Genomic DNA, 26,298 nt, shown 5'->3' with positions numbered 1-26,298 from the left:
GGGAGCATATCCAAAGCATTTTTTATTTATATCTTTTAATTCTTTAAGGCTCAGGAACAGTTACGTGCCCTAAGACAAGAATCCACCCAAACCACAGCCTCCCATAATATTATTAGTCTTATGGAAAAAGAAAAAGAACTTGCATTATCTGACTTAAGAAGGATTATGGCAGAAAAAGAAGCTTTAAAAGAAAAGTTAAAAGTAAGTAAGAAGATCGACTTATTTTTGAAATTTATGGAGAAAAAGGAGGTCTTTATAGATATTTTCCTGTAAAGTGATTATTTATTTAGGGGGTTGGCAAACAATGACACATGAGCCAAATCCAGACCATTGTATTTTTGTATGACCATGTGCTAAGAATGGTTTTTACATTTTTAAGTCCTATAAAAAGAGTATTTCATGACACACAAAAACTATGAAATTCAAATTTCATCATTGGTCAACGTTAGTGGAATACCACGCTCATTCATTTACCATAGTATTCTGTGTGGTTTCTATTGTGCTGCAGTGGCAGAGATGAGTATTTGCAACAGAAACTGGCCCACAAAGCCTAAAATATTTATTATCTGGTTCTTTATAGAAAATTACTGACCTCTGATCTCAATAGGAAGTTCCTCAGGTAGAGGGACATTATCTTTTTGTTGTTGTTAAAACAGCTTTATTGAGATAGTCACATGCCATTCAGTTTACCCATTTAAAATGTAAAATTCAGTGGTTTTGTATATTCACAGGCTTGTTAAGCCTATCACCACAGTCCATTTTAGAGCATTTTCGAAAAGAAACTGTAAACCCCTTAGCAGCCATTCTCCATTTCCCCCCAGCCTCTTTGGGCCTAGGTAACCACTAAGCTACTTTCTGTCCCTGTGGATTTGCCTACTCTGAACATTTCATATAAATTGAATCATTCAGTATGTGGTTTTTATCTTCTGGTTCCTCTCACTTTGCATAATGTTTTCAAGATCATTCATGTAGCATATATATGTTTTAATACTTTATTCCTTTTTATTGTGGAATAATATTCCATTGTATGGATAGACAGACAACATTTTAATTTCCATTTGTGTGGTTTCTACTTTTTGGCTATTATGAATAATGATGCTGTGAACATCCATGTACAGCTTTTTGTTTATATGGGTTTTCATTTAATCTTGAGTATATACCTAGGTTCATATGATAACCATAACCATTTGAGCAACTGCCAGGCTGTTTTCCAAAGCAACTGTAACATTTATATTCCCACCAGCACTGTATAAGAGTTCTAATTTCTCCACATCCTCACCAACACATGTTATTATCTGTCTTCTTTATTATCATCATGCTGGTGGGTATGAAGTAGTATCCATTGTGGTCTTGATTTGCATTTCCTTGATAGCTAATAATTTCAGGCATCTTTTCATGTGCTTATTTAGCCATTTGTATATCATCTTTGAAGAAATGTCTATTCAGATGCTTTGTCCATTTTTACATTGGATTATTATCTCATTGTTATTGAACTATAAGAGTATTTTATATACTTTTAGTACAAGCCCCTTATCAGATACATGATTTGCGAATACTCTGCCCCATTCTGTGGGTTGCCTTTTCATTTTCTAATTTTTTTTTTAATTTTTTTAAATGTTTTATTTATTTTTGAGACAGGGAGAGACAGAGCATGAACAGGGGAGGGTCAGAGAGAGGGAGACACAGAATCTGAAACAGGCTCCAGGCTCTGAGCTGTCAGCACAGAGCCCAACGCGGGGCTCAAACGCACAGACCGTGAGATCACGACCTGAGCCGAAGTTGGCTGCTTAACCAACTGAGCCACCCAGGCGCCCCTCATTTTCTAAATGGTGTGCTCTAAATGGCTTTAAAGCCATTTAAAGCACAGAGTTTTTAATTTTGATGAAGTCCATTTTATGTATTTTCTCTTTTGTTGTTTGTGCTTTTGGTGTCCTGTTTAGGCACAGTATTTTATGTTTTCTTTTATAATCTCCAAAAAATATGTTAATGTACACAAAGCACTTAATAGAGTTTAGAACATTGTAAGAACTCAACATAGCTATTACTTTTACTATTATGGATTGTGTAGTTTACTTTCAATAGGTATTATTGAATTAATGCTTAGAAATTGTAGCTAAAGTTAGGAATAAGGACATTAAAGCATTATAAAGGTAGCCCTTATTGCATACATTTTCAGTTAAAATTTTACCCCAACACAATACTTTTAATTGGGATCTTTTGGAATACTGCCTTCCAGAATGTGCTTTCTTATAAAAATAAGTGTTAAAACTACCAAATGGAAAACTTCTGTGCAATATGGCAACTTTTAGCACAAGCTACTGATTTATTCTTTTCCATATTTGTTGAAAGGACCAAGGAATGTAAAAACAGGATTTAAAAATGCAGTAGTACTAAAAGCTCAGAAAAAAATGATATTCATATTACCAGAATCTTTCTAGATTGTAGGAGGCAAGATTTATGAGCTTACAGTAGGTCTTTTACTTAAAACTAATCATCTCAATCCATAAGTTTCCTCTTGTAATTTCCTCTTATTCTGCTACCCACCCAGATGTCAAACCAGGCATCATCACTGACTCCTCTCTCCCTTAAAGCTCTTCTTGTCCTTCAATCAATCACCAAGTTCTATTTGTGCTACCTCTTAAATAATATTTAACATTTATTAAGCCCTTTTCATGTGGGGAGCTCTGTTCTAAGTGCTTTTTCCATGCGCTTAGTAAATCTTCACAATTGCCTTTCAGATAGGTAATGTTTACAGATGTGGTCTCTGAGTTACAGTGAGTTTAAATAATTTGCCCAAGATCACCTAACTATGAAGTCACATGGAGTCTGGCTCCTGAGCTCACGTTAGTTTCTCTTCAATATGTCTACTTCTTTCCATTACTCCTCTGCCATCCTGTTCTGGCCATTATTCTTTCTCAACTATAGTTGTGTATTAGCAGCCTCTCAAATCTATATTTTACACTGAAGTTAGAGTCATCTTTCAGAGGTATAAATCCGATCACATCACTTCCTATTTAAATCTGTTAACTGTTTTCAAAGACTTCAGTGATTGGCTCTTGCCTACTTCAAGGTCTAGCCTTCTTTTCCCCAAACTTATCTCCCCATTTCCCACCCCTCACTTTCTTGACTCCAAGCTTAATGGACTTTTTCTTGCCCCCAGTTTTCTATATAGGCTATTGAAAAATTGTTCATCTCTTTGAGTACCCTCACCTGGCAAATTCCCATTCATCCTTTAGCCAGGTTAAACATCATTTCCTCACATAGGAAGCGAACTCTAGGCTCTAGATTCCCTTTCAATATGTTGCCATAAAGTTCCTTTTTCTAGCAGAATATTCATGGTTTTATATAGTGTCTTGTTTAAGGTTTGTCTTTTCTACTAGTCTTTAGTAACTATGATGTCAGAGGCTTTATCCATTTTACTCACTATGCATTCCTAATACCTTGCTTGGTGCTTGGTATATAGTGTGTACTCAATACTGGTTGAATGATTCAATAAACAAAAAATGAATACAGTGCAGTGACCCTTCCAACCAGATATGTAATCCAAACATCGGGTGTCTATTTGTTTTTAATGAATAACGTGGATAGAAGTATGAATCTACACTAGAAAAATTCTCAGAGAACACCAACTTGTATCACTTGTTCTACACTTAGTATCAGCAATAATTGGATAAGGTAACATAACTATAGAAATAGCACTTGTTTACACTGTTGACCATCCCATTGTTGAAATTCTGATCTCTTGCTTGGCCCTGTAGTATTCTGTTCCTTTGTCTTTGTGATTTCTTCTTTGCACTCTCTTCCTCTGATATCTCTCATTAGGGCACACTCCTGATCTTACTTAACCTTCTCGGTTTTTCCCTTTATAGTTGTGCTAATGGATTGGATTGATCTAGATAAATTGTTAAAAACAAATCCAGGGGCGCCTGGGTGGCGCAGTCGGTTAAGCGTCCGACTTCAGCCAGGTCACGATCTCGCGGTCCGTGAGTTCGAGCCCCGCGTCGGGCTCTGGGCTGATGGCTCAGAGCCTGGAGCCTGTTTCCGATTCTGTGTCTCCCTCTCTCTCTGCCCCTCCCCCGTTCATGCTCTGTCTCTCTCTGTCCCAAAAAATAAATAAACGTTGAAAAAAAAAAAAAATTTAAAAACAAATCCATACCATTCTGTGTCTTTTGTTACAATTACACATGGAGGTAGAATATAAAAAACGAGAAACTCCTGTCACTTTTTTTTTTCAACCAAAAGCATTATTGTAAAATGTCTAATGATTTTCTTTCTAAAACATTTCCATGTTATAAAAAGACAAACAGAATAATACTGTAGACTTGTTTACTCTGGTAATTTTGTTATCTGATATGAATGAACATCTTCTATAAAATTTTTTTTCAGAATCTCCAGGAAATGAGTATTTTTGAAAAATCAAAATTAGAGAAAACTATCGAACATTTGACACGTGTTAATCATCAGGTAATTTATCAAACTGGATTTGGGGTATATTGTGTTGTATGAATAACTATTTCAATTATAGTTTTAATATACTATACTATAGGTACCCCTTACTGTATGTTTTTAAAATTACAAAGTAGTGGGGTGCCTGGGTGGCTCAATCAGTTAAGCGTCCGACTTTGGCTTGGGTCATGATCTCACAGTTGGTGAGTTCGAGCCCCATTCGGGCTCTGTGCTATCAGTGCAGAGCCCACTTCGGATCCTGTGTCTCCCTCTCTCTCTCTCTCTCTCTCTCTCTCCCCCCAGTGTGCACTTGCATGCACTCTCTCTCAAATAAACATTAAAATAAAAGATAATATTACAAAATAGTGTTCTAGAGATGCTGTGTAACAGTTATTTGGAATGTGTACTCTGAAGGCTATTTGGGTTCATATCCATCTCTGTTACCTATTACCTATAGGTAAGCTACTCAAATTTTCCATCCCTCAGTATCTTTATTTGTAAAATGGGAGTGATGCTAGTACTTAATTCTTAAGTTCTTGTGAAGATTAAATGAGTTAATATATGTCAAGAACTTGTCGCTGGCATTTGTAAGCATTCAGTAAGTATTAGTTATTGTTGTTTTATTCTTTTTAAAAAATCATTGTACAGACATGGAGGAAAAAATGAAATTTGTTTTCATTCCTTATTGCTTTCTCTATATGTAGAATTTTTTTTTTTTAATTTTTTTTTTCAATGTTTATTTTTGGGACAGAGAGAGACAGAGCATGAACGGGGGAGGGGCAGAGAGAGAGGGAGACACAGAATCGGAAACAGGCTCCAGGCTCTGAGCCATCAGCCTAGAGCCTGACGCGGGGCTCGAACTCACGGACCGCAAGATCGTGACCTGGCTGAAGTCGGACGCTTAACCAACTGCGCCACCCAGGCGCCCCAATATATGTAGAATATTTTTAACAAATTGATACATGTGTTCTGACAGTCTTTTTTCTCTTGGTATTTCATTTTGGCTGATTTCCTTTACTGTGTCTTTACTGTTTTTATTTACCATGTCTACTAATTTGATTATCTGTTTTTATCAACTTTGTGTCAGTTGGGTTTTGTTTTTTTCATCTCATCATGGGTTATATTTTCCTGATTCTTTGCATTCCTGGTTACTTTAGATGTCAGATATTGTGAATTTCACCTTCTTGGTTGGTGGATTCCTATAAATATTTTTTAGGTTTGTTCTGGGATATAGTTTAGTCGATGAAAGTAGCTTGAGACTTTTCAGTTTTGCTTTTAGCAAAACTGGGACCAGAGTAGCATTTAGTCCTGGACTAATTTTGTTCCACCACTGGGACAAAACCATTTTGAGTACACTATGTATTGCCCCATGAATTATGAGGTTTTCAAATGACTCAGGGGAATAGGAATTACTCCATCCCTGTATGAGCCCTGAGTATTATTCCCTTTAACTTTTTGACGGTTTTATTCTCTGGCTTTCTCTTGAGTAGCTTCCTCTGTGTTGAGCTCTGCACTCTAGTGGTACCTTTAAAAGATCTCTGGAACTTTTAGTCTGTGTAGCTCTCCAGTATCTGCTCTGCAACCCTGACTGCTTTGGCTTTCCTTGACTCTCAGTCTTGTCTTCTGAACTTAGGGGAGACCACCAGCCTTCACCTGAGTTCCTATCCCTGTGCCACAGCCTGGATTTTCTTGAAGCAGTAAGCTCATAGGGCTCATCTCATTTGTTTCTTGTCCCTCATGTCACTGTCCATCATTGCCTGATGTTCAGTGTCTGGAAAACCATTGTTTCATGTATCTTGTCCCAATTTTTAATTATTTCAGGTGAAAGGGTACCTGGCATTTCAGCTTGCCCAGGAGCTGATAGTGAGAATTAATGAACTGAAAAATAGATCTAAAGTACTAGAAGTCATTGGAAAGAGATTGGGATATAGAAAATGTAAAATAAGTTAAAGTCTTAGAGAATAAAGTGAGAAAGTCTCATGTATTTTGTCAAAATTGTAGGATAATGTAATAGAATGAGAGATAGGTAGTATTTGAAAAGATAATAATTGATAATTTTCTAGGTATTTTAAAAACACAGGAATCCTCGGATTCCAAATGGACAGTGAATGCTAGGAGTATGACAAATCCCAAAGAAGATAAATAAAAAGAAAATCCATACCATTTTAATAGAGATGAGCAATATAAGATACTTATGTATGAATTTGGAGGACCTTTATAAAAAATATTATACAACCTTATTGAAAGACATTAAAGAAGACCTAAATAAGTGGAGAAATATATCAGGTTTATAAAAAAGGTGACAGACATCATGTTTATAAAAAAGAATGTAAATTCTCCTCAAATTGATCTATAGAATTGATGTAATTCCATCTGAAATCCCAAGAAGGTGGGGTGTGTGTGTGTGTGTGTGTGTGTGTGTGTGTGTGTGTGTGTGTGAAAATCAACGATAGATTTTATTATCTTTTTTGATGTTTTATTTATTTTTGAGAGAGAGGGAGACAGAGTACAAGAGGGGAGGGGCAGAGAAAGAGGGAGACAGACTCCATGAAGCAGGCTTCAGGCTCTGAGCTGTCAGCATAGAGCCTGACACGGGGCTTGAACCATGAACCACTAGATCATGACCTGAGCCGAAGTCAGATGCTTAACCAACTGAGCCACCCAGGTGCCCCTCGACAATAGATTTTAAATTTTACGTGGAAACAAAGAGCTAAGAATCACAAAGAAATTTTAAAGAAGACCATGGTGGAACGTAACCTACTAGGTATGAAGGCTTTAGAGTCAGTAATTAATCTAATCTAGTGGTAGATCACAAGGATTAAAAGAGAATGATAAAATCCAGTAGATAGTAAACCCAGAGATATATGAAAAACTTGATATATCAAGGACTCAGATCAATGGGAAAAGAAAGGATTATTTGGTAATTGTTTCTGGGATACTTGGCTATTCACATTATATGTGTATTAAAAAGGAATTAGAGGGCGTCTGGGTGGCTCAATCAGTTAAGTGTCGACTCTGGGTTTCAGCTCAGGTCGTAATCTCACGGTTTGTGGGATCAAGCCCCGCTTGGGGCGTGCTGACAATGCAGAGCCTGCTTGGGATTCTCTCTTCCTCTCTCTCTCCCCTCCCCCGTTCACATGCATGTGCTCTCTCTCAAAAATAAACTTTAAAAAAAGAAAAAAAGGAATTCATCCTACCTCAAATATACTATATGCAAAAATCAGTTCAAGTTGACTTGAAATTTAGAATGTTCAAGAAATAGCTACGAGTTTTCAAAGAAAATACAGGAGAAAATCTTTTTGACCTTGGGGAAATAATAATAACAGCAGTGACTTATATAGCATTTACTCTATGTTAGGTACTTTGTTAACATTATATGTAATTTTAATTTCGATAATAACCATAGGAAGTAAATGCTAATATTATCCTTATTTCATAAAGAAACTGAGGCCGGGGAGATTTGCCTAACATCACACAACCAGCAAGTGTCTGCTGCCAAAATGTATGCTCCTAAATACAAATGAAAGAAAACAGATAAACAGGGCCACATTGAAGAACTTCTTTGTTCACCAAATAGCCATAAATTGAAAAGACAAGCCACTGAGAGAATGTGCTGTACATTTCACCTAAAAAAAACAGAAGACGTAAATTGACACTTTATGGCAGAAGAAATTACAAATGGTTAATAAACATAAAAGGGGTTCTATCTCTGTAATAGCAGAAATACAAATTAAAACCATAGTAAAAACATTTCACATCTATCAGAAAATTATATCACATCAGAAATTAACAAGATATAACATTATTTAACAAGTATGTGTAGTGTCAGGAAGTGCAAACTGGTACCCCTTTGGAGGATATTTTGGCATTATCTAGCAAAGGCATATTCTGTGATCCAGCAAGTCCATTTCTAGACATGAACCTTGCTTGGAGGTTAGCAAACTATGGCCCCCAGAACAATTGTGGCCTCTAGTCTGTCTGTAATAAAGTTTTTGTTAGGACACAGCCATGTTCATTGTTACATATTGCCTGTGGCTGTTTTTGTATTACAACAGAGTAATGGCAGCAGACCATAGACCATAGACCTAGACCAGACCATAGACCATAATAGAGCCTAAAATAATTAACTCCCTGGTAGAAAATGAAAAACAATCTTGATGTCAGTTTTGAGGAAAATAGATAAATGGGAGTAGTATTTCACACAGTGAAGTATTACAAAGCAGTGAAAATGAATGAATAATAACTACAAACATCGGTGTGCACGAATCTTACACATACAATTTCAAAGAACATGCAGTATGATTTTATCTACTTACGTAGAGTTCAAAAATATATAAACCTTAGGGCTCCTGGGTGGCTCAGTTGGTTACTCATCCAACTTCTGCTCAGGTCATGATCTCACAGTTCATGGGTTCTAGCCCCACATCGGGCTCACTGCTATCAGTGTGAAGCCTACTTGGGATTCTCTGTCTCCCTCTCTCTCTGTCCCTCCCCCCCCCCCAAAAATAAATAAACATTAAAAAAAAATATATATATACATATATATATATATATAAGTGTGTGTGTGTATATATATATATATATATATATACACACACACACATTACACACACCTAAATTATGTATTGTTTAGGGATCCATACTGCTCACAAGTAGTTTCAAGGTTCAGGTAATATATTTTTATGCCAGATAATATAGGTACACAAATGTTCATTTTTTTTATTCTTTATACTATACATGTACTCTTGTTTTTACAAGGAGTTTTGAAATATTTTTAATGCAAAAAAACCCCCACAAAAAACAGTTTCCTTTCCTACCTCTTTATCCCCAAAACTACCACCCACAACATCTAACTCCTCCTGATGTTTATTTACCTCCCTGTTTCTAAATAATGTGTTTGTGATTGCTCAGTCGTAATTTATTGATTTAAGATTATTTAATGAATTTCTGTGATGTTAGATGATGACCTAGCACTCTTCCCTTTTTCTTCCCCCATTACTTCAAGCATAATTTTACTACATATAATATTTACTTTGGTAGTTAACTGTCTATGTTATTATGACTTATAATGGCTCATGGGTCAGCAAAATGGGATAGTACCACTCTTGCCTTTTCTCTTACAGATCTTTTTCCTGGAGTTAATAATTGCTTTTGTTTTGTTTCGTTTTGTTTTTTGTCACTTTTCTGTTTTCATTAAACCCATTGCTAATTTTTGTTAAGAACTCCAACCTCTGCCACATGCCTTTCAATATTTTTTGAATATTCAAACCCATCAGTTCTGTTTTTTCCCGCTGAAGACTTTCCTTCTTGAGCTTTCTCCCTTCTTGCTCAGTTGTAGACTATGTCTTCCTCTTAAGAATTTCCTTGTCTCCCTCTCCTCTATTGAATCTCATATTTTCTTCTTTCTTGGTTTTTCCCTTTGTTCTGGTATGGCACATTCTCCAGTTTCCTGGAAAAGAATACATGGGAGGAATTGTTTTTGGTACACTACTTGTCTGGAAATGTCTTTATTCAGATTTCATAAGTTGATTTATGATTCAGTTTGTGTATATGGAAATCTAGATTAAAAATTATTTTCACTAAAAATTTTGAATACTGTTTTCCATTGTTAAATTTCTTTTTTTTATTTTTTTTATTTTTTTATTTTTATTTTTTTTTAATTTTTTTTTTTCAACGTTTATTTATTTTTGGGACAGAGAGAGACAGAGCATGAACGGGGGAGGGGCAGAAAGAGGGAGAGACACAGAATCGGAAACAGGCTCCAGGCTCCGAGCCATCAGCCCAGAGCCTGACGCGGGGCTCGAACTCACGGACCGCGAGATCGTGACCTGGCTGAAGTCGGACGCTTAACCGACTGCGCCACCCAGGCGCCCCTGTTAAATTTCTTTGAGATATCTGATACTCTTATGTTTCCTAGTCTTTTGTACATGATGTTTTTATTTCTGAAAACTTTTAGAATTTCCTCCTTACCTCCTGTTTTTAATTTCTTGGGTAATTTACTATTCTTTTTTTTTTTTAATTTTTAATGTTTATTTATTATTGGGAGACAGAGACAGAGTGTGAGCATGGGAGAGAGGAAGGGATACACAAAATCTGAAGCAGGTTCCAGGCTCTGAGCTGTCAGCACAGAACCCAACGTGGGGCTCAAACTCTCAAACCGTGAGATCATGACCTGAGCTGAAGTCGGACACTTAACCAACTGAGCCACCCAGGCACCCCGATATACTATTCTTATTTTCTCTCTCTGGAACTTTTTCTATTTTTAAGTAAGTTCTGTTCACATTATGGGGCTTGAACCCTTGACCCCAAGATCAAGAGTCATATGCTCTAACTATTGAGCCAGGCTGGTGCCCATCTGGAAATTTTATTAGTTGGTTTTGGACCTCCTAAAGAGATCTGAGGTTCTTATCATTTCTCCCTTATTTTCTTGTTGATTTTTTATTCTTTCTGGGAGATTTCCTCAACTTTATCTTCTAAGTCTTCTATTGATATATTTTAAAATTTATATTTTTACTTCCCAAGAAAAATTTCTAGAAAGAGATGGGAGGAGCTCTCTGGTGTGTGATGGTCCCCGTATAGATTTTAGCCAATCTCCTTGTTCAGTTCTTTTCCTGACCTCATCCCACCACTTGGTGCCTTCGTGTGTTGAGTTTCTTCAGGGCAAATCAGCTAGTTGCTCATAGATATTACTTACTCCGGTCACTTTAGATCAGTGTTTCTTTAGATCACTTCCACTTCCTAGGAGATATTTGGCAATATCTGGAGAATTTGCGCTTAACACAGCTAGGGGAGAAGGTTCTTCTCATACCTGGAAATAATGCTAGAGGGCCTCGCCTACTCAGAAGCCTGGGATACTGCTAAACATCCTACAGTGCACAATGCACAGGTCAGCCCCCCTCAGCAAAGGATTACCTGGCTCTAAGTGTCAGTAGTTCCTAGTTTCAGAAACTTTGCTTTAGGGTGTATCCTTCTTCTGCTCTGAGTCACTATTCTGTCTACTCTTTGTCTTCCACAAGTTGTTGAAGTCACTCATCCACTCTTGTTTTCCTTCTTGTTCTCTATGCCCTTGTGAGTGTGTAACTTTCTATTCCTTTACTGTCATTTTAGCAGTTTCCAGACGGAGGGGATATCAAATATGTGTGGTCAGTCTACAGTTTTCACTGGAAAATTTCTATTTATCACAAATATTTCTTCATTTTGAGTTTTACATATAGATCATTATTCCATTTAGAATTTATTTTTATATGTAAAATAAAATAGAAATCTAGCAAATTTTTTTCTCCAATGAGTGGCTCTCCCAACTGTTTTTAAAGAGCCTTTTCTTTTCCCACTTCTCTAAAATGCTACCTTTTCTAAATTTACATCTGTGTACATGCATTTGCTCATTCTTGTGAAATCCACACTCTTTTAATAGTAGCTTTCTAATTCATTCTGATACCTTATAAGACAAGTCTACCTACGTTCTCCCCCCCAGTGCCCACAATTTTTCCTGCTTTCTTAACTTATTTTCCCTAAGTGAACTTTAGAATGAAATCTAAGCCACCTTCCCTGTTTTAAAAAGGTCCTGGTAGGATTATTATTGAAATTTCATTGAATTTAACAGTTATTTCAGGAACTTTTGATACATTTCCAATATTGTGTTTCCATTCAGAAACATGGTGACTCTTTACATTAAATCAGGCTGTGTTTTATGTCCTTCAGGAAAATTTTATAGTGTCTTCATCTAAGTCTTGCCCATTTTGTGTTTGGGTTACAGTATTTTCTGCTCTGATTTTTCTTCAGTCCAATGTACTTACTGATTTTTAGAAATTTCTCAGAATATTTGCTCTGCTTGCTAATGGTTTACCTTCCCTTTTTCATTGCTGTTATGGATATGTTCTTTTCTTCCTTTATTGCTTTTTTTTTTTTGGTATCTTTTTTTTTTTTTTTCATTTCACTGATAATGAAAAGGAATGAAAAGGAGAGATAAATGTGTATGCCCATTCTGACATCTAGAACCTAAAGTGTACACATGACTTTTAAAGTATTGTTAAATCTATTTCCTTAGTTTTCTTCCAGAAATATTAAAGAGTGCTTGAGGAAAACAAAATAGACATACACCTATTAATTTTTTAATTTAAATTATAGCATGAAGATGAAAAGTGTGAATTAAAGTCTAAAATGTTAATAATGAAAGAAACAGTAGAGTCATTAGAGAACAAAGCAAAACTCCAAGCTCAAAAACTTAGCCATGTGGCTGGTGACTCATCTCATCACAAAACAGAGATGAACTCACTTAGGTAAGTTTTTTGAAAGTTTTGTTTTTTCACTTCTAGGAATGAGTTAGTGGCTATGTAAGGTTCTTAGTGGTGGCATTTTGGATGGGACCTTTGAGCAGTGAAAGTTGGCCTTGCAGCAGAATCACCTGGGGAGATTTTGAGAAGTATGGATTTAAGGGCTGATCTCTGGAGGTTCTTACTCACTGAGCGAACCTGGGTAGGTTTTGAGTATCCCTATTTTTAAAGACTTTCACAGACTGATATCATTGCAGGCAATCAATTGCAGGCATAGCATAAGTTTTTAGACCTATGTCCTTCAAAAATTCCCCTTCCATATTTTGGATTGTTTGCACTCCCTAGTGTAAGATTGCTGAAAATTACAGAATTTTTTGCTCATCATTGTCCTTATCTTTCTTCTTTCAAAGAAATGTAAAATCAGAATACTCATATACAGAGTCTAAAAAGGTGATGTGTCTGAAAGGTAAGAAGGTCAATATGGAAACATAGGCAGTATCTACAGGTTAGAGGCAGGTTGTGAAGAACGTCATATGATAAGCAGGAGTGTCTGGATTTTACTTTGTAAACATGGAGAAGAAACACATGTTAACCAGAGAGGTAATGTGATTAGCATCCTTTTAGGAGGTGAACTCTAGTGGAAATTGGGAAGATGGATTTGGAGTCACAAGAGACTAATGGCAAACAGGGGAGACTGTATGTCTGGACTGGAAATAGTGGCAATGAACTTGAAAAGAGGCTAGATTTAGGAAACATTTCTTACATAAAATCAAAAGGATTGGATGAGAAATGGATTCTATGAGATGAGAGAAAGATGCAGTACTTCAGAAATGTGTTTGCCTTATGAGACTGGGTCATTGGCTAGACATTAGTGAATTTAAAATACAGAACATTGAAGGAAATAAAAAGTCAACAAAGTTAATTTTTTTTCTGGACTGGGTAGCTGCAGTAAGTCTTTTTAAAGACTTAAGATTAGAAGAAGGGGATCACTGAAGAAGCAGAGGAGATATTCCTCTCTAAATTACATTTGCAATAAGGATCAGTAAAAGATTTTCACATGCCAACATGACATTGCATATGTAAACTAAATCATGAAGTAATAACAACTTGAGATCAGAAAGAATTATAGTAATGATTAGAAAAAAGATCAATAAATTAAAACTGAAAATGGTAGTGAACAGTAGAATGGATATTTCCAAAAACTGAGTCAGTAAAATAGAAAACAAACTCAAGAAATTCATCTAGAATTCAGAGCCCAGAAGAATAAAAAAAAGTTGATGAGATAAAAGGCACAGACCTAATATACAAATACTGAGAATTGCAAAATATATAGTAAAATAAACAGCAGGATTGAAATCCAAGGAATAATTAGGAAAAGGAAAGCCAGAGTCTGTTCGTAAGGGGTCCGTGATTATCAAACAAACTAAATGAAATAAGATCAAGAGCTGGTTGTGTTAATTAATTAATCTGTGATTAATTAAGGAATACTGTCTTAAGGACTCAGAGAGGATCTCCATTTTTGCCCTTCTGCTGTTCTGACTACAGGTCTTAATCAGACTTTAGGACTATCTAAGGTGAAAGCTGCATTTTTTTTTCTCAAGTGCTATGTATATCCTATGGAGAGCTAGCTGAATGAACCAGCTTCTCTTCTTCTGGTTCATGTCTATATTCAGCTCCAAAATACAGATACTATGGTAGATTTCTGTCACCCAGAATTACTAGTCCACCTGTTTCCCTTTTGTGTTCAGCTGACTGGATCTGGCATTTAATCCATTTTGCTCTTTCCTTCAGACTGTAGTCACAGCTCCTCTTTCCTTTCCTCACAGGAGGCCCTTAGCAGTCTTACAAGGCAGAGCTTTCATTGGCCTTTCTTGGATCCCAAGCCTACAGCTACTTTCACATTTTTTTTGTTATAATATCCTTTTGTCTTGTGAGCTCATTGTGCTACTTCCCTCACAGTCACTGTGTTATAGGAAGGGATTGTGAAGACTTTTTTGTCTGCCTTGTATAACCTGGGGAAATTGCACGGTTACATAACTTTATTTTGCTCTGACAGAAAAAACCTGACTTATCTCTGAGGAAAGGGTGCCAGTCACATTCTCCATATCACTATACTCTGGTAGAGTCATGAGCTCAAGCCTTCAGATCCAATCTAAAGCTAAGCCCATACAAACCATGATGAGAAGCACTATACAGAAACAAAGCCACATTATCCAAACCTCATGCCACTTTTTTTTTTTTTTTTTTTTTTTTTTTTTTGGTGCAGAAGTGATTTTATTAAAGCACAGGGACAGGACCCATGGGCAGAAAGAGCTGCCACCTCATGCCACTTTCGATATCATTAATAGAGATCTTGCTGCCCTTTTAATCACATAAACTTATCTTACCCTTGACATGAAGACATTTTTGAAGCTGATACTCAGATAGATGAAGCATATGTTCCTTTCCATCCACCTGGTAGACCCATCTTCTCTTCCATTCACACACACACACACACACACACACACACGTGTGTGTGTGTGTGTGTGTGTGTGTGTGTGTGTGTGTGTGTATAATGTCCACTTTCCCTGTTTAATATGACCTCCAGTTGATACCCACCAACAAAGTCAAAATAGAAAGCAAAATTAAAAGTTCACTGGTCAGGAGCTCCTGGCTGACTCAGTTGGTAGAGCATGCGACTCTTGATCTCAGGGTTGTGAGTTCAAGCTCCATGTTGGGTGTGGAACCTACTTCAAAAGAATTAAAAAACATAAATAAAAGCCCACTAGTCAGGATTTATGGATAATCCTTTGAAGAAGTACCAGGTAATACTATAAAAGCATACTATAGGGGCGCCTGGGTGGCTCAGTCGGTTGAGCGTCCGACTTCGGCTCAGGTCACGATCTCACAGTCTGTGGGTTCGAGCCCCGCGTCAGGCTCTGTGCTGACAGCTCAGAGCCTGGAGCCTGTTTCCAATTCTGTGTCTCCCTCTCTCTCTGCCCCTCCCCCAGTCTCACTTTGTCTCACTCTGTCTCTCAAAAATAAATATAAAAAAAAATTTTTTTTTAATAAATCAGCGTTTAAAAAAATAAATAAATAAAAGCATACTATAAAACTATGCCTTTGCCTTCACTATTGAAAATAGATTTTATAAGGGAAAGAGTGTTGATACAAGGAACCGAGAAGAGCTTTGAAACTACCGGGAAGCCTCTAGAAAAGCGTAGACAATTATTTTGATTTTTATACTATATTATTTTTAGGAAGTAGAACGAACCATTTTGAAGAAGAATGGCAGACAGCAAGAAATAATATATAATATAATGCTGTTAATTATACTGGAAAAGCTTTAAAATAAAAAATGAAAAAATATTTCTACCAGAGATAAAGTAGACTTTTTTTTTGGTCCACTGATTCTTTAGGTTAGTAAATGAGCAGCTACAGCAGTCACTTGATGATTGTCAGCATCGGCTTTCCAAAAAAAGAGGTGAACTTGAATCAGCCCAATCACAAATTAACTTACTGGAGGAAAAAATAGGTAAGGTTTTTTAAATTTTGTTTTCACGAAACCTAATTTACTTTGTCTAACAAACATTTCTCTTTATTTCCAGGTAAACTACACCTTCAGATGACTTCACAGAGTGAAGAGGCTCATGTAATGAAAAAGACCATTGGTGCTATTGATAAAGAAAAAGACTTTCTTCAGGAGACTGTAGATGAGAAGACCGAAAAGATTGCAAACTTGCAAGAAAACCTGGCTAATAAAGTATTGTGACTGTTCCATACCTTTATCTAGCATCTGAACAGAAACGATTTCATTCTCTATTTCACAAATATGCAGTTCTTACCCCCCATATACAGGTTGCTAAGGTCCAGAGCCTTATCTTTTAATATGCTTAAATTTCATTTTATGCCAATAATTTGGATCTTTAAAAATTCTATTGATAGAATGTAATGTAATTTTATCAGATGTGATTACAGCAAATTCAAACAAGTTTTTTTTTTTTTTAATGTTTATTTTTGAGAGAGACAGAGACAGAGCTTGAGCGGGGGAGGGGCAGAGAGAGAGGGAGACACAGAATCCAAAGCAGGCTCCAGGCTATGAGCTGTCAGCACAGAGCCCGACGTGGAGCTCGAACTCACGAGCTGTGAGATCATGACCTGAGCCAAAGCTGGATGCCAACCGACTGTGCCACCCAGGAGCCCTGAAACAATTCAAGTTCTTAGAGTAGGTTAGAAATATGCCAATATGTGAAGTACAGTTGGGAAATAGAAATATGTTTACTTTGTAGCTTTCTTTTATAGCATAATTTATATAAATGTCATAAGTTATATAAATTCAAGGAAAGATTTCTAAATGAATGTTTTAGAATCATATATTTTCATAATTTCTACAGGAAAAAGTTATTGCTCAGATGAAGATAACAGTCTCAGAGTATGACTCTTCAATGAAGTAAGTGATAAATGCTTTTTAGAAATTTTCAGTGAGTGCAGCTTTATCTATTTAAGTAGTAATTAGACCATAGGAAAATTTCCTTCAGTTTTCCTGTTTTTGCCAGTGGCAGCATCTGAGTCTGCTAAAGAGGGTGAACATGCCATCCTCTTTAACTTTCTCCCCTCCTCCATCATCAACATCTCAACAGTTGTGTCTGATTCATTATTCTTTTCATGCCTATATGCTTTTTATTTCTACAGTAATTACCCTGTTTGGACCCTAATTATTAAAACTTAGATTAGTAGTCAGTATTGAATTTGTTCTACATCATAATCTATCTTGAACAGTTACAAAATTTTACATTTTATGTCTGGTCTCTACTTCAAGACAAAAATCACTAATTGTATTTATTATATATATCTTTACATATTACATAGTAGTGGGGACTTAAACATTAAATAGTATTTGCCAATTGAATCTATTATGTTTTGCTCATAACATTTGAAAGTCTTCTATTTTTACTTACGGAATTATAAATTTATTTTATGACTACTACTTCCATTTAATGATTGATAGAGATCTAAAATATCTGCTTTACCTAATTCATCAGTGTCTTAATGTAGTGTGGTTTCTTGTATTCTTATTGTACTTAATTTCAGAGTATACAGTTTTCTTTTAAGTGATTTACAATTTTCTAAAAAGCTTTCTTTATTATTTCCATATCCTTCATGTAATAGCCAGCTAAAGGAAACGTTGACTAGTTGGGACCGAGAAATAAGCAGCCTCCGGCGCCAGCTTGATACAGCTCACAAAGAACTTGATGAAGTAGGAAGATCTAAAGAAGTGTCTTTTAAGGAAAACAGAAGATTACAAGATGATTTGGCTACAATGGCAAGAGAAAACCAGGTATGAGTCCAGTGTATAAATGGATTGTTTATAATACAGTCATTCCTTGCTAAATTTTAAAGCTGTAAATATGTTTACTAAAATTTAATGCTGTAAATATCAATAACATAAAGAACTCTGTAAGGAGAATAGTATTTATGAGTATTAAAAATGCAGTTTAGAAAGCTGCTGTATATCACAGAGTGTCTAGTTGATGCAACTATGGTCTCCTTACCATTTTGGTCTTTGTTACTGGGAATCCTAAAGCTGGGAGCATAGAATTCTCTGTGGCAGAAATTATTGTCACCCCCAGGATTACTCCTAGGGCAAAGTGTTGAGTTTTAAAGACCCACAATAGATTTTAATTATTCATACTTCCTTCCAGCAACTTAGAGAATCTCTAAGTAAATTATTGAATATTTTAGAATAGCAGTTACTCAAAATTATTGACTTTGTTTTTGCTGGTTTATTAAAGGATTATACCAAGAAGATGAATGATATTCCTGTTTTAAAAAATTACTTTCAGTATTCAATATAAAGCATATTGTTGATATATGAATTTTAAAAAATGTCAACCCATGAGCGTAGCTAGCCCCATAGTATAAATGCCAGATACACGGTCCTAACTCTTGCAGGAGATCAGTGGTAATATTTGGTTAAAAAGTCGAAATCAGGGGCGCCTGGGTGGCGCAGTCGGTTAAGCGTCTGACTTCAGCCAGCTCACGATCTCGCGGTCCGTGAGTTCGAGCCCCGCGTCAGGCTCTGGGCTGATGGCTCAGAGCCTGGAGCCTGTTTCCGATTCTGTGTCTCCCTCTCTTTCTGCCCCTCCCCCACTCATGCTCTGTCTCTCTCTGTCCCCCAAAAAATAAACGTTGAAAAAAAAAATTAAAAAAAAAAAAAAAAGTCGAAATCAGTCAGGAAAAAAGTAAGAAAATAACTCTTAGGAACAGTTTTACTTTTTCCTACTCTTATTCCCCCAATTCAAAAGGAGCTATTTGAATAGAAATAGAACTCATTAGGTATCACATTCATTGTAGATTTGTCTTCAATTTTCTGATTTGTAGGAAATCTCATTGGAATTGGAAGCAGCAGTGCAAGAAAAAGAAGAAATGAAGAGTAGAGTTCATAATTACATAACTGAGGTGTCACGATGGGAGAGCTTAATGGCTGCTAAGGTGAAAAAACATTATTTAAGTTGGATTTAAGACATTTAAAAATTTTTTTCATGTGTGTTTATTCTGTCTTATGTATGTATGTATGTATGTATGTCTCCTCTCTTAGATAATAAGGTTTGAGTGGAGAGCTTATCTTCTATATTTTTATACTTGAGATCTTATCTACTATATTTTTATACTTCCCCGCAGATCTTACTTAGTATATGTTGTCTGCATAGATAGCATATGTTTCTGAATTAAAACAAATTTTCTAATGTCCGTATATGTTTATGATATGAGTGTTCCAGTGGGTGACAGTTACTAATTTAGGAACAATGTTTTTATGCTTAAAACTAGGAAAAAGAAAATCAAGATTTGTTAGATAGATTTCAGATGCTTCATAACCGTGCTGAAGACTGGGAGGTCAAAGCCCATCAAGCTGAGGGAGAAAGCAGCTCAGTTCGACTGGAACTTCTTTCTATTGACACAGAGAGGAGACACCTTCGAGAAAGGGTAGAGCTACTAGAAAAAGAAATTCAGGAGGTAATGTATTCATTTGTCTTGTGATGATATTATTAGTAAAGCTATAACATTCAAAGATACTTTATCGAAGTAAGGTTTAAGCATTGATAAAATCAAGTTCAGTGGTAATCTTTTGTCATTAATTCTAATAATTTGCTTAGAAGCCCCATTATTTCTTTTTAAACTGTAGTAAAATATATATGACATCACATTTGCCATTATTAAGAGTACAGTTCTTTGGCAATTAGTACAGTCACATTGTTTTTGTTGTTGTTGTTTAAAGTATATTTATTTATTTTGAGAGAGAGAGCACAAGTGGGGAAAGGAGCAGAGAGAGAGAGAGGGAGAGAGAGGATCCCAAGCAGACTCTGCACCACCAGTGCAGATCCCCATGTGGGGCTCAAACCTATGAACCAGAGATCATGACTGAGCCTAAGGCAGATGGGATGCTTAACTGACTGAGCCACCCAGGTGCCCAGTACATTCACATTGTTATGCAAAATCACCACCATTTCCAGAACTTTTTCATCTTCCCTGACTGAAGCTCTGTCCCCATTAAATACTAACTTCCCATCCCTCACCCCCTACTCCCTTACTCTCTCCCCATCCCAGCCCCTAGCAACTACCATCCTACTTTCTTTCTCTATGAATTTGACCACTCTTTGTACCTCATATAAATGGAATCATACAATATTTTGTCTTTTTGTGACTGGCTTATTTCACTTAGCCTTAAGGTTCAGTTAACCTCAAGGTTCATGTATGTTGTAGCATGTGTCCAAATTTCATTTCTTTTTAAGGCTGAATAAACATTCCATTATGTATATATATCACATTTTGTTTATCCATTCATCTGTCGATGGACATTTAATTTGTTTTCATCTTTGGCTACCAGGAATACTGCTATGAACATGGATGTACAATATCTCTTCAAATTCTTTCTGTTATTGAGGATATACTTAGAAGTGGAATTGCGAAAGCAAGATCATTTTTATGTTTGATTGCTTTCAGGACCTGCCATACCTTTTTCCATGAGGAAAATTGTAACAAACTACGACAAACATAAAAAATGTGAAAGTGGTTTTGGAATTTGGTAATGGACAAAGGCTGGGAGAGTTTTGAGGTGCTTGAGAGAAAAAACCTAGATTGCTTTGAAAAGCTTGTTGGTAGATGCTTATTACAGGGGATTCTAGTAAGGGCTCAGAAAAAAGGAGAGTGTAGAGAAAACTTATGTTATTTACAAAATGCATACGTTTTCAAGAACAGAATTTTTCCAGAAATCTTAGTGTTTCTTCTAATGAGGTCTCAGATGCAATTGAGGAACATGTTATTAGACACTGAAAGAATGGTGATCCTTGTTATAAAATGGCAGAGAACTTGACTGAATTATGGTCTACTCTTGGAAGGAAAGTATAACTTATACATAAGTGATGAACTTGGATATTCAGCTGAGGAAATTTCTAAGCAAAGTGTGGAAGGTGTAGCCTGGTTTCTTCTTGCTGCTTATAGTAAAATGGACAGAGATAAATTGATAAAGGAACTGCCAAGGACAAAAGGAACTAGGTCTTATCAAAATGCCAACAGCATTTTTTACAGCACTAGAACAAATAATCCTAAAATTTGTATGGAACCACAAAAGACTGCAGATACCCAAAGCAGTCTTGAAAAAGAAGAACAAAACTGGAGGTATCACAATCCCAGATTTCAAGATATATTACAAAGCTATAGTAATCAAAACAGTATAATACTGGCACAAAAAAATAGACACATAGATCAAAAGAACAGAATAGAGAGCCCAGAAATGAGTCCACAATTGTAGAGTCAATGACTCTCCAACAAAGGAAGCTAGAATATGCAGTGGGAAAAACGTGTCTTCAGCAAATGGAGCTAGGAAAACTGGACAGCTATATGCAAAAGAATGAAACTGAGCCACTTTCTTATACCATATACACAAACATAAACTCAAAATGGATTAAAGACCTAAATGTGGGACCTGATACCATAAAAATCCTGGAGTGAGCACAGGCAATAATTTCTCTGACATTGGCCATAGCAACATTTTTCAAGATATATCTCCTGAGGCAAGGGAAACAAAAGCAAAAATAAGCTATTAGGACTACTCCAAAATAAAAATCTTTTGCACAGCAAAGGAAATAACCAACAAAACTAAAAGGCAACCTACCAGGGGCATCTGGCTGGCTCAGTTGGTAGAGCATGTGACTCTTGATCTTGGTGTCGTGAGTTCAAGCCCCACCCACATTTACTTTAAAAAAATAAAATACAACCTGCTGAATGGAGAAGATACTTGCAAATGATGTATCTGATAAAGGGTTAGTATACAAAATGTATAAAGAACTTAATACCAAAAAAACAATCTAATTTAAAAATGGGCAGAAGACATGAACAGACGTTTCTCCAGAGAAGACATCCACATGGCCAACAGACACATGAAAAGATGCTCAATGTCACTAATCATCAGGGAAATGCAAATCAAAACCATAGTGAGATACCACCTCACAACTGTCAGAATGGCTAAAATCAAAAACACAAGAAACAACAGGCATTAGTGTGGATGTGGAGAAAAAGGAATCTATATATACTGTTGGTGGGAATGTAAAATTTTAGTGTAGTCACTGTGGAAAACTGTATGGAGGTTCCTCAAAAAGTTAAAAATAGAATTACCATCTGATCCAGTAGTCTCACTATTAGATGTTTACCCCAAGAATACAAAAACACTAATTCAAAAAGGTATATTTGCCCCTTTGATTCTTGCAGCATTATTTACAATAGTCAAACTAGGGAAGCAGCCCAATTTTCCATTGATAAATGAATGGATAAAGATGTGTTGTATGTATATATATATATATATATATATATATATATATATATATATATATATATATATATATATATACAGTGTGTATACACACACACACACACACACACACACTGAAATATTACTCAGCCATAAAAAAGAATGAAATCTTGGCATTTGCAACAATATGGATGGATCTAGAGGGTATAATGCTAAGTGAAATAAGTCAGAGAAAGACAAATACCATATGATTTTACTCAAAAGTGGAATTTAGGAAACAAAACAAATGAACAACAACAAAAAAAGAAACAAAAAAACAGATCTTTTTTTCTTTTTTTTTCCCCCAAAAAACAGACTCCTAACTATGGAGAACAAACTGATGGTCACCAGAAGGGAAGTGGGTAGGGAGAGGGGTGAAATAGGTGAAGAGGATTAAGAGTACCACTTACCATTATGAGCACTGAGTAATATAGAGAATTGTTGGGTCAATATTGTACATCTGAAACTAATATAACAGTGTATGTTAAGTATACTAGACTTAAAATTTAGGGGGTAAAATAGAATCAGGTCTTGATGATTTGGAAAATTCTTAGCCTATGCAGATAATGTGCTTTGGAGACAGAGCCAAGTGTGTGGCTTCACACACAACCTCTTGGTGAACAGATTTGGTATGTGGCTCATGAATGCAGTCAGTCATCTCTGTAGAAACACTGCCAACTTGTATTGATGGGGACAGAAATAGGATGAAATGAAAGAAGGCTGAATGTCTGGGATCCTACTAGCAGGAAACAGGCTAGCAGAGTTACTTGGCTATAAATATGTGTTCTCCTTTGAGAAAAGGGAGGAATGGCTCTGAAGGTAACTCAGAGATGAGCAGGGCTGCCATGGGCAGCTCAGGTTCTGATGAGGCTACTGTTGCCACCACAGGCACAGAGGGTACAGCCCCAGGGGGTGAGGCTACTGCCTCCTTGGTCCCAGAGTGCAGGGCCCCTGCCACTGAGGGCCAAGAGGGTGGGGCTGTTGCTGAGGGCTGAGAAGGTGGGGCCACACTAGCAGGCCCAAAACGTAGACTATCGTGGCATAGATAATTATTCTTAGGCCTTAAAATCAAATGGAATTTTCCTTGCTTAGTTGCAAACTTGCTTTGGATTAGTAACCCCTTCATTCCTTCTATTTTCTCCCTTTCAGAGTAGGCATGTCTATTCTATGCCTGTTTCCCCATTGTTTTTGTAAGCAGATAACCTGTTAGCTAGCTCACAGATCTGGGGAGGGAGAGTGGTTTGTCCCCAAATGGGCCATAGCCAGAGTCTTACCCGTATCTGATTTAGATGATGCTTAGATGAGATTTTGGACTTAGAATTGATGCTAGAATGTGTTGGGATGGAATGAATGTATTTTGCACATAAGAAGGACATGAATTTTGGGGAGCTAAAGGATAGATAGAATTATGGACCTCAAAAAGTTATGTTGAAATCCTAACCTCCAACACCTGTGAAGGTGATCTTATTTGGAAATAGGGTTCTTACAGTTATAATCAGGTTAAGATGAGGTCATACTGGACTAGGGCAGGCCATCGCTCAATGACTGGTGTCTTTTGTAAGAGAAATCTGGACACAGAAGATACAGGGGAGAATACCAGATGAAGACAGAGGCAGAGACTGGAGTGAAGTGTCTACAGGGCAAGAACATTAAGGATTGCTAGCAACCACCAGGAGTTGGGAGGGAGACCTGCAACAGATTCTCTCTCAGAACCTCTAGGTTCTGCAAACATCTAAATTTCAGACTTGTAACCTCCAGAATTGTGACAGGATAAATTTTGTTTGTTTTAAACCACCCAGTAATTTGTAGTAATTGGTTACAGCAGTCCTACGAAACTGGCACCCTGTCTCTAGAAGTTTTCCTATCAAGAGTATAACTAGAAGAATGCTTTTCAGCTTTCAAAATTCTCAAAAGAAACTATTCTTTAATTTTTTTGTCTGTCATTGTTCGTGTTCTTTTGTGGTATGTAAAACTGACTTTTACCTATTTATATTTAGTTTTAGGGAACTCTGATTTTTAATTCATTAATTTAGAAAATCCAAATATTTACTTTTCTGCACAGTTAGATTTTTAATGTCAATTTATTTTGTTAATACCTATTAAAATCATTTTATTTTTCAAGTGTGGAATTCTTATTAAACTCTAGACTAGAATTGATGTGAATTTGTATTTATCACTCACAATTTAAATTGTGTGGAACTTAAAATGTGGATTATTCTAGAAAGAGAGTTTTATCAGTGTTTCAAACTTTGTTCATTATTTCAGTTATTAAAATCTTATAAAGTTGTGGATTACTATTAGGTTAAATTAAATTTAAATAGAACTTCAGGTATTCAGTTTTAAAACAAACTCCATTTTGAAATTTATTAATAAAAATTTTGTTTTTACTTTTTATTTTTTTATTTAAATTCAAGTTGGTTAACATACAGTGTAGTCTTGGCTTCAGGAATAGAACCCAGTGATTCATCTCTTACATATGACACCCCGTGCTCATTGCAAAAAAAGTGCCCTCCTTAATGCCAATCACCCATTTATTCCATCCCCCCCCCCCACTTACCTCCCTCCCAGCTATTTATTTTTGAGGGAGGGAGGGAGAGAGAGAGAGAGAGAGAGAGAGCGAAAGCGAGCATGTACTTGAGTAGGGGAGGGGGCAGAGAGAGAGAGGGAGGCAGAGAATCCAAAGCAGTCTCCCTCTGCATGCTGTCAGTGCAGAGCCTGACTTGGGGTTCAAATTCACAAACTGCAAGATCATGACCTGAGCTAAAATCAAGAGTCGGACACCAAACTGACTGAACCACCCAGGCGCTCCTCCATTTTGCAATTTAGAATTTAAAGACAACTGAGGAGTGAGAAGTAAATATGTTGCTTTTTCTTGAAAAGGCATTATAACAATTTATAAAGGTAAATTTAATCTAACTTCCAAGATTCCTTTTTTACCCTAAAACAATGATTTTTATCTTTGCATCTTCCAAATATATACGTGAGGTACCTAGTTACCGTGGTTAGTAGTTATATACAATTCATTGGGTTAAGCATTAAATAGGCCATCTTTAAATAGCCGGCAGCTCCCTCAGAGTATCTTAAAATGTGCAAAACTTGGCTCTACTATTTTTTTTTAAAGTGATGTCATGGCTGCACAGATTCAAGCCTTTAAAATTACTGGGTTACTTTAACTTTTTACCGGTTTCTTTTTCTATTCTCAGCACATAAATGCACATCATGCTTATGAGTCTCAGATCTCATCAATGGCAAAAGCCATGTCTAGATTAGAAGAAGAGCTGAGACACCAAGAAGATGCAAAAGCAGCAGCGTTGAATGATTTGTCGTCTCTTAGAGAACTTTGCATTAAGCTGGATTCAGGCAAAGATCTTATGACCCAACAACTGAATTCCAAAAACCTGGAGTTTGAGAGGGTAAGGACTTAAAAGACTTCATTGTAGCACATTATTTTATTGAGCCTTACTCTCATTGTTTTATTTTATCAAGCACTTTTGATAAAGTTTGTTTCCCTTTAAGGAGTTACTTTTGACTACAGGATTTTGAAAACTAGATTCTTTGCCAAGATTTTTCTAGCAAGCATAGTGATGAAATTAGGTGCTTTCTGTTTTGGAATAGATGGATATTTAGGAAAATAGGAGTGTTGTTATTATACAATAGGAACATATCCCAGTATATTCTTTCTCTGTCTGAAGGTAAGATTTAAATGAAGGACTGAGCAGTTCATTATTTCCTAAATAGAGTAGTCTTTCTGATAAA

General features: G+C 36.3%; 1 protein-coding gene across 6 annotated transcripts in view; it reads left to right on the top strand.

Moving 5' to 3' along the window:
• Positions 1 to 26,298, top strand: part of CEP135 (centrosomal protein 135) — a 70,996-nt gene that overhangs the window by 33,200 nt on the left and 11,498 nt on the right. For 5 of the 6 annotated variants that reach the window (XM_086705013.1, XM_086705011.1, XM_086705012.1 and 2 more), the window contains 10 exons: positions 49 to 201; positions 4,387 to 4,464; positions 12,574 to 12,725; positions 16,118 to 16,233; positions 16,307 to 16,461; positions 17,093 to 17,148; positions 17,868 to 18,036; positions 19,080 to 19,190; positions 19,527 to 19,712; positions 25,746 to 25,955. In XM_086705013.1, the coding sequence (XP_086561139.1) occupies positions 49 to 201; positions 4,387 to 4,464; positions 12,574 to 12,725; positions 16,118 to 16,233; positions 16,307 to 16,461; positions 17,093 to 17,148; positions 17,868 to 18,036; positions 19,080 to 19,190; positions 19,527 to 19,712; positions 25,746 to 25,955 (1,386 nt within the window). The remainder of the gene's footprint in view (positions 1 to 48; positions 202 to 4,386; positions 4,465 to 12,573; positions 12,726 to 16,117; positions 16,234 to 16,306; positions 16,462 to 17,092; positions 17,149 to 17,867; positions 18,037 to 19,079; positions 19,191 to 19,526; positions 19,713 to 25,745; positions 25,956 to 26,298) is intronic. The other variant, XM_086705014.1, reaches the window with a different exon arrangement.

Source organism: Puma concolor, chromosome B1 (assembly GCF_028749965.1).
Source record: "Puma concolor isolate L17-30 chromosome B1, mPumCon1.1.hap2, whole genome shotgun sequence".
In the NCBI taxonomy this organism is placed as follows: Eukaryota; Metazoa; Chordata; class Mammalia; order Carnivora; family Felidae; genus Puma; species Puma concolor.
This window is presented reverse-complemented; position numbering and strand designations above follow the sequence as displayed.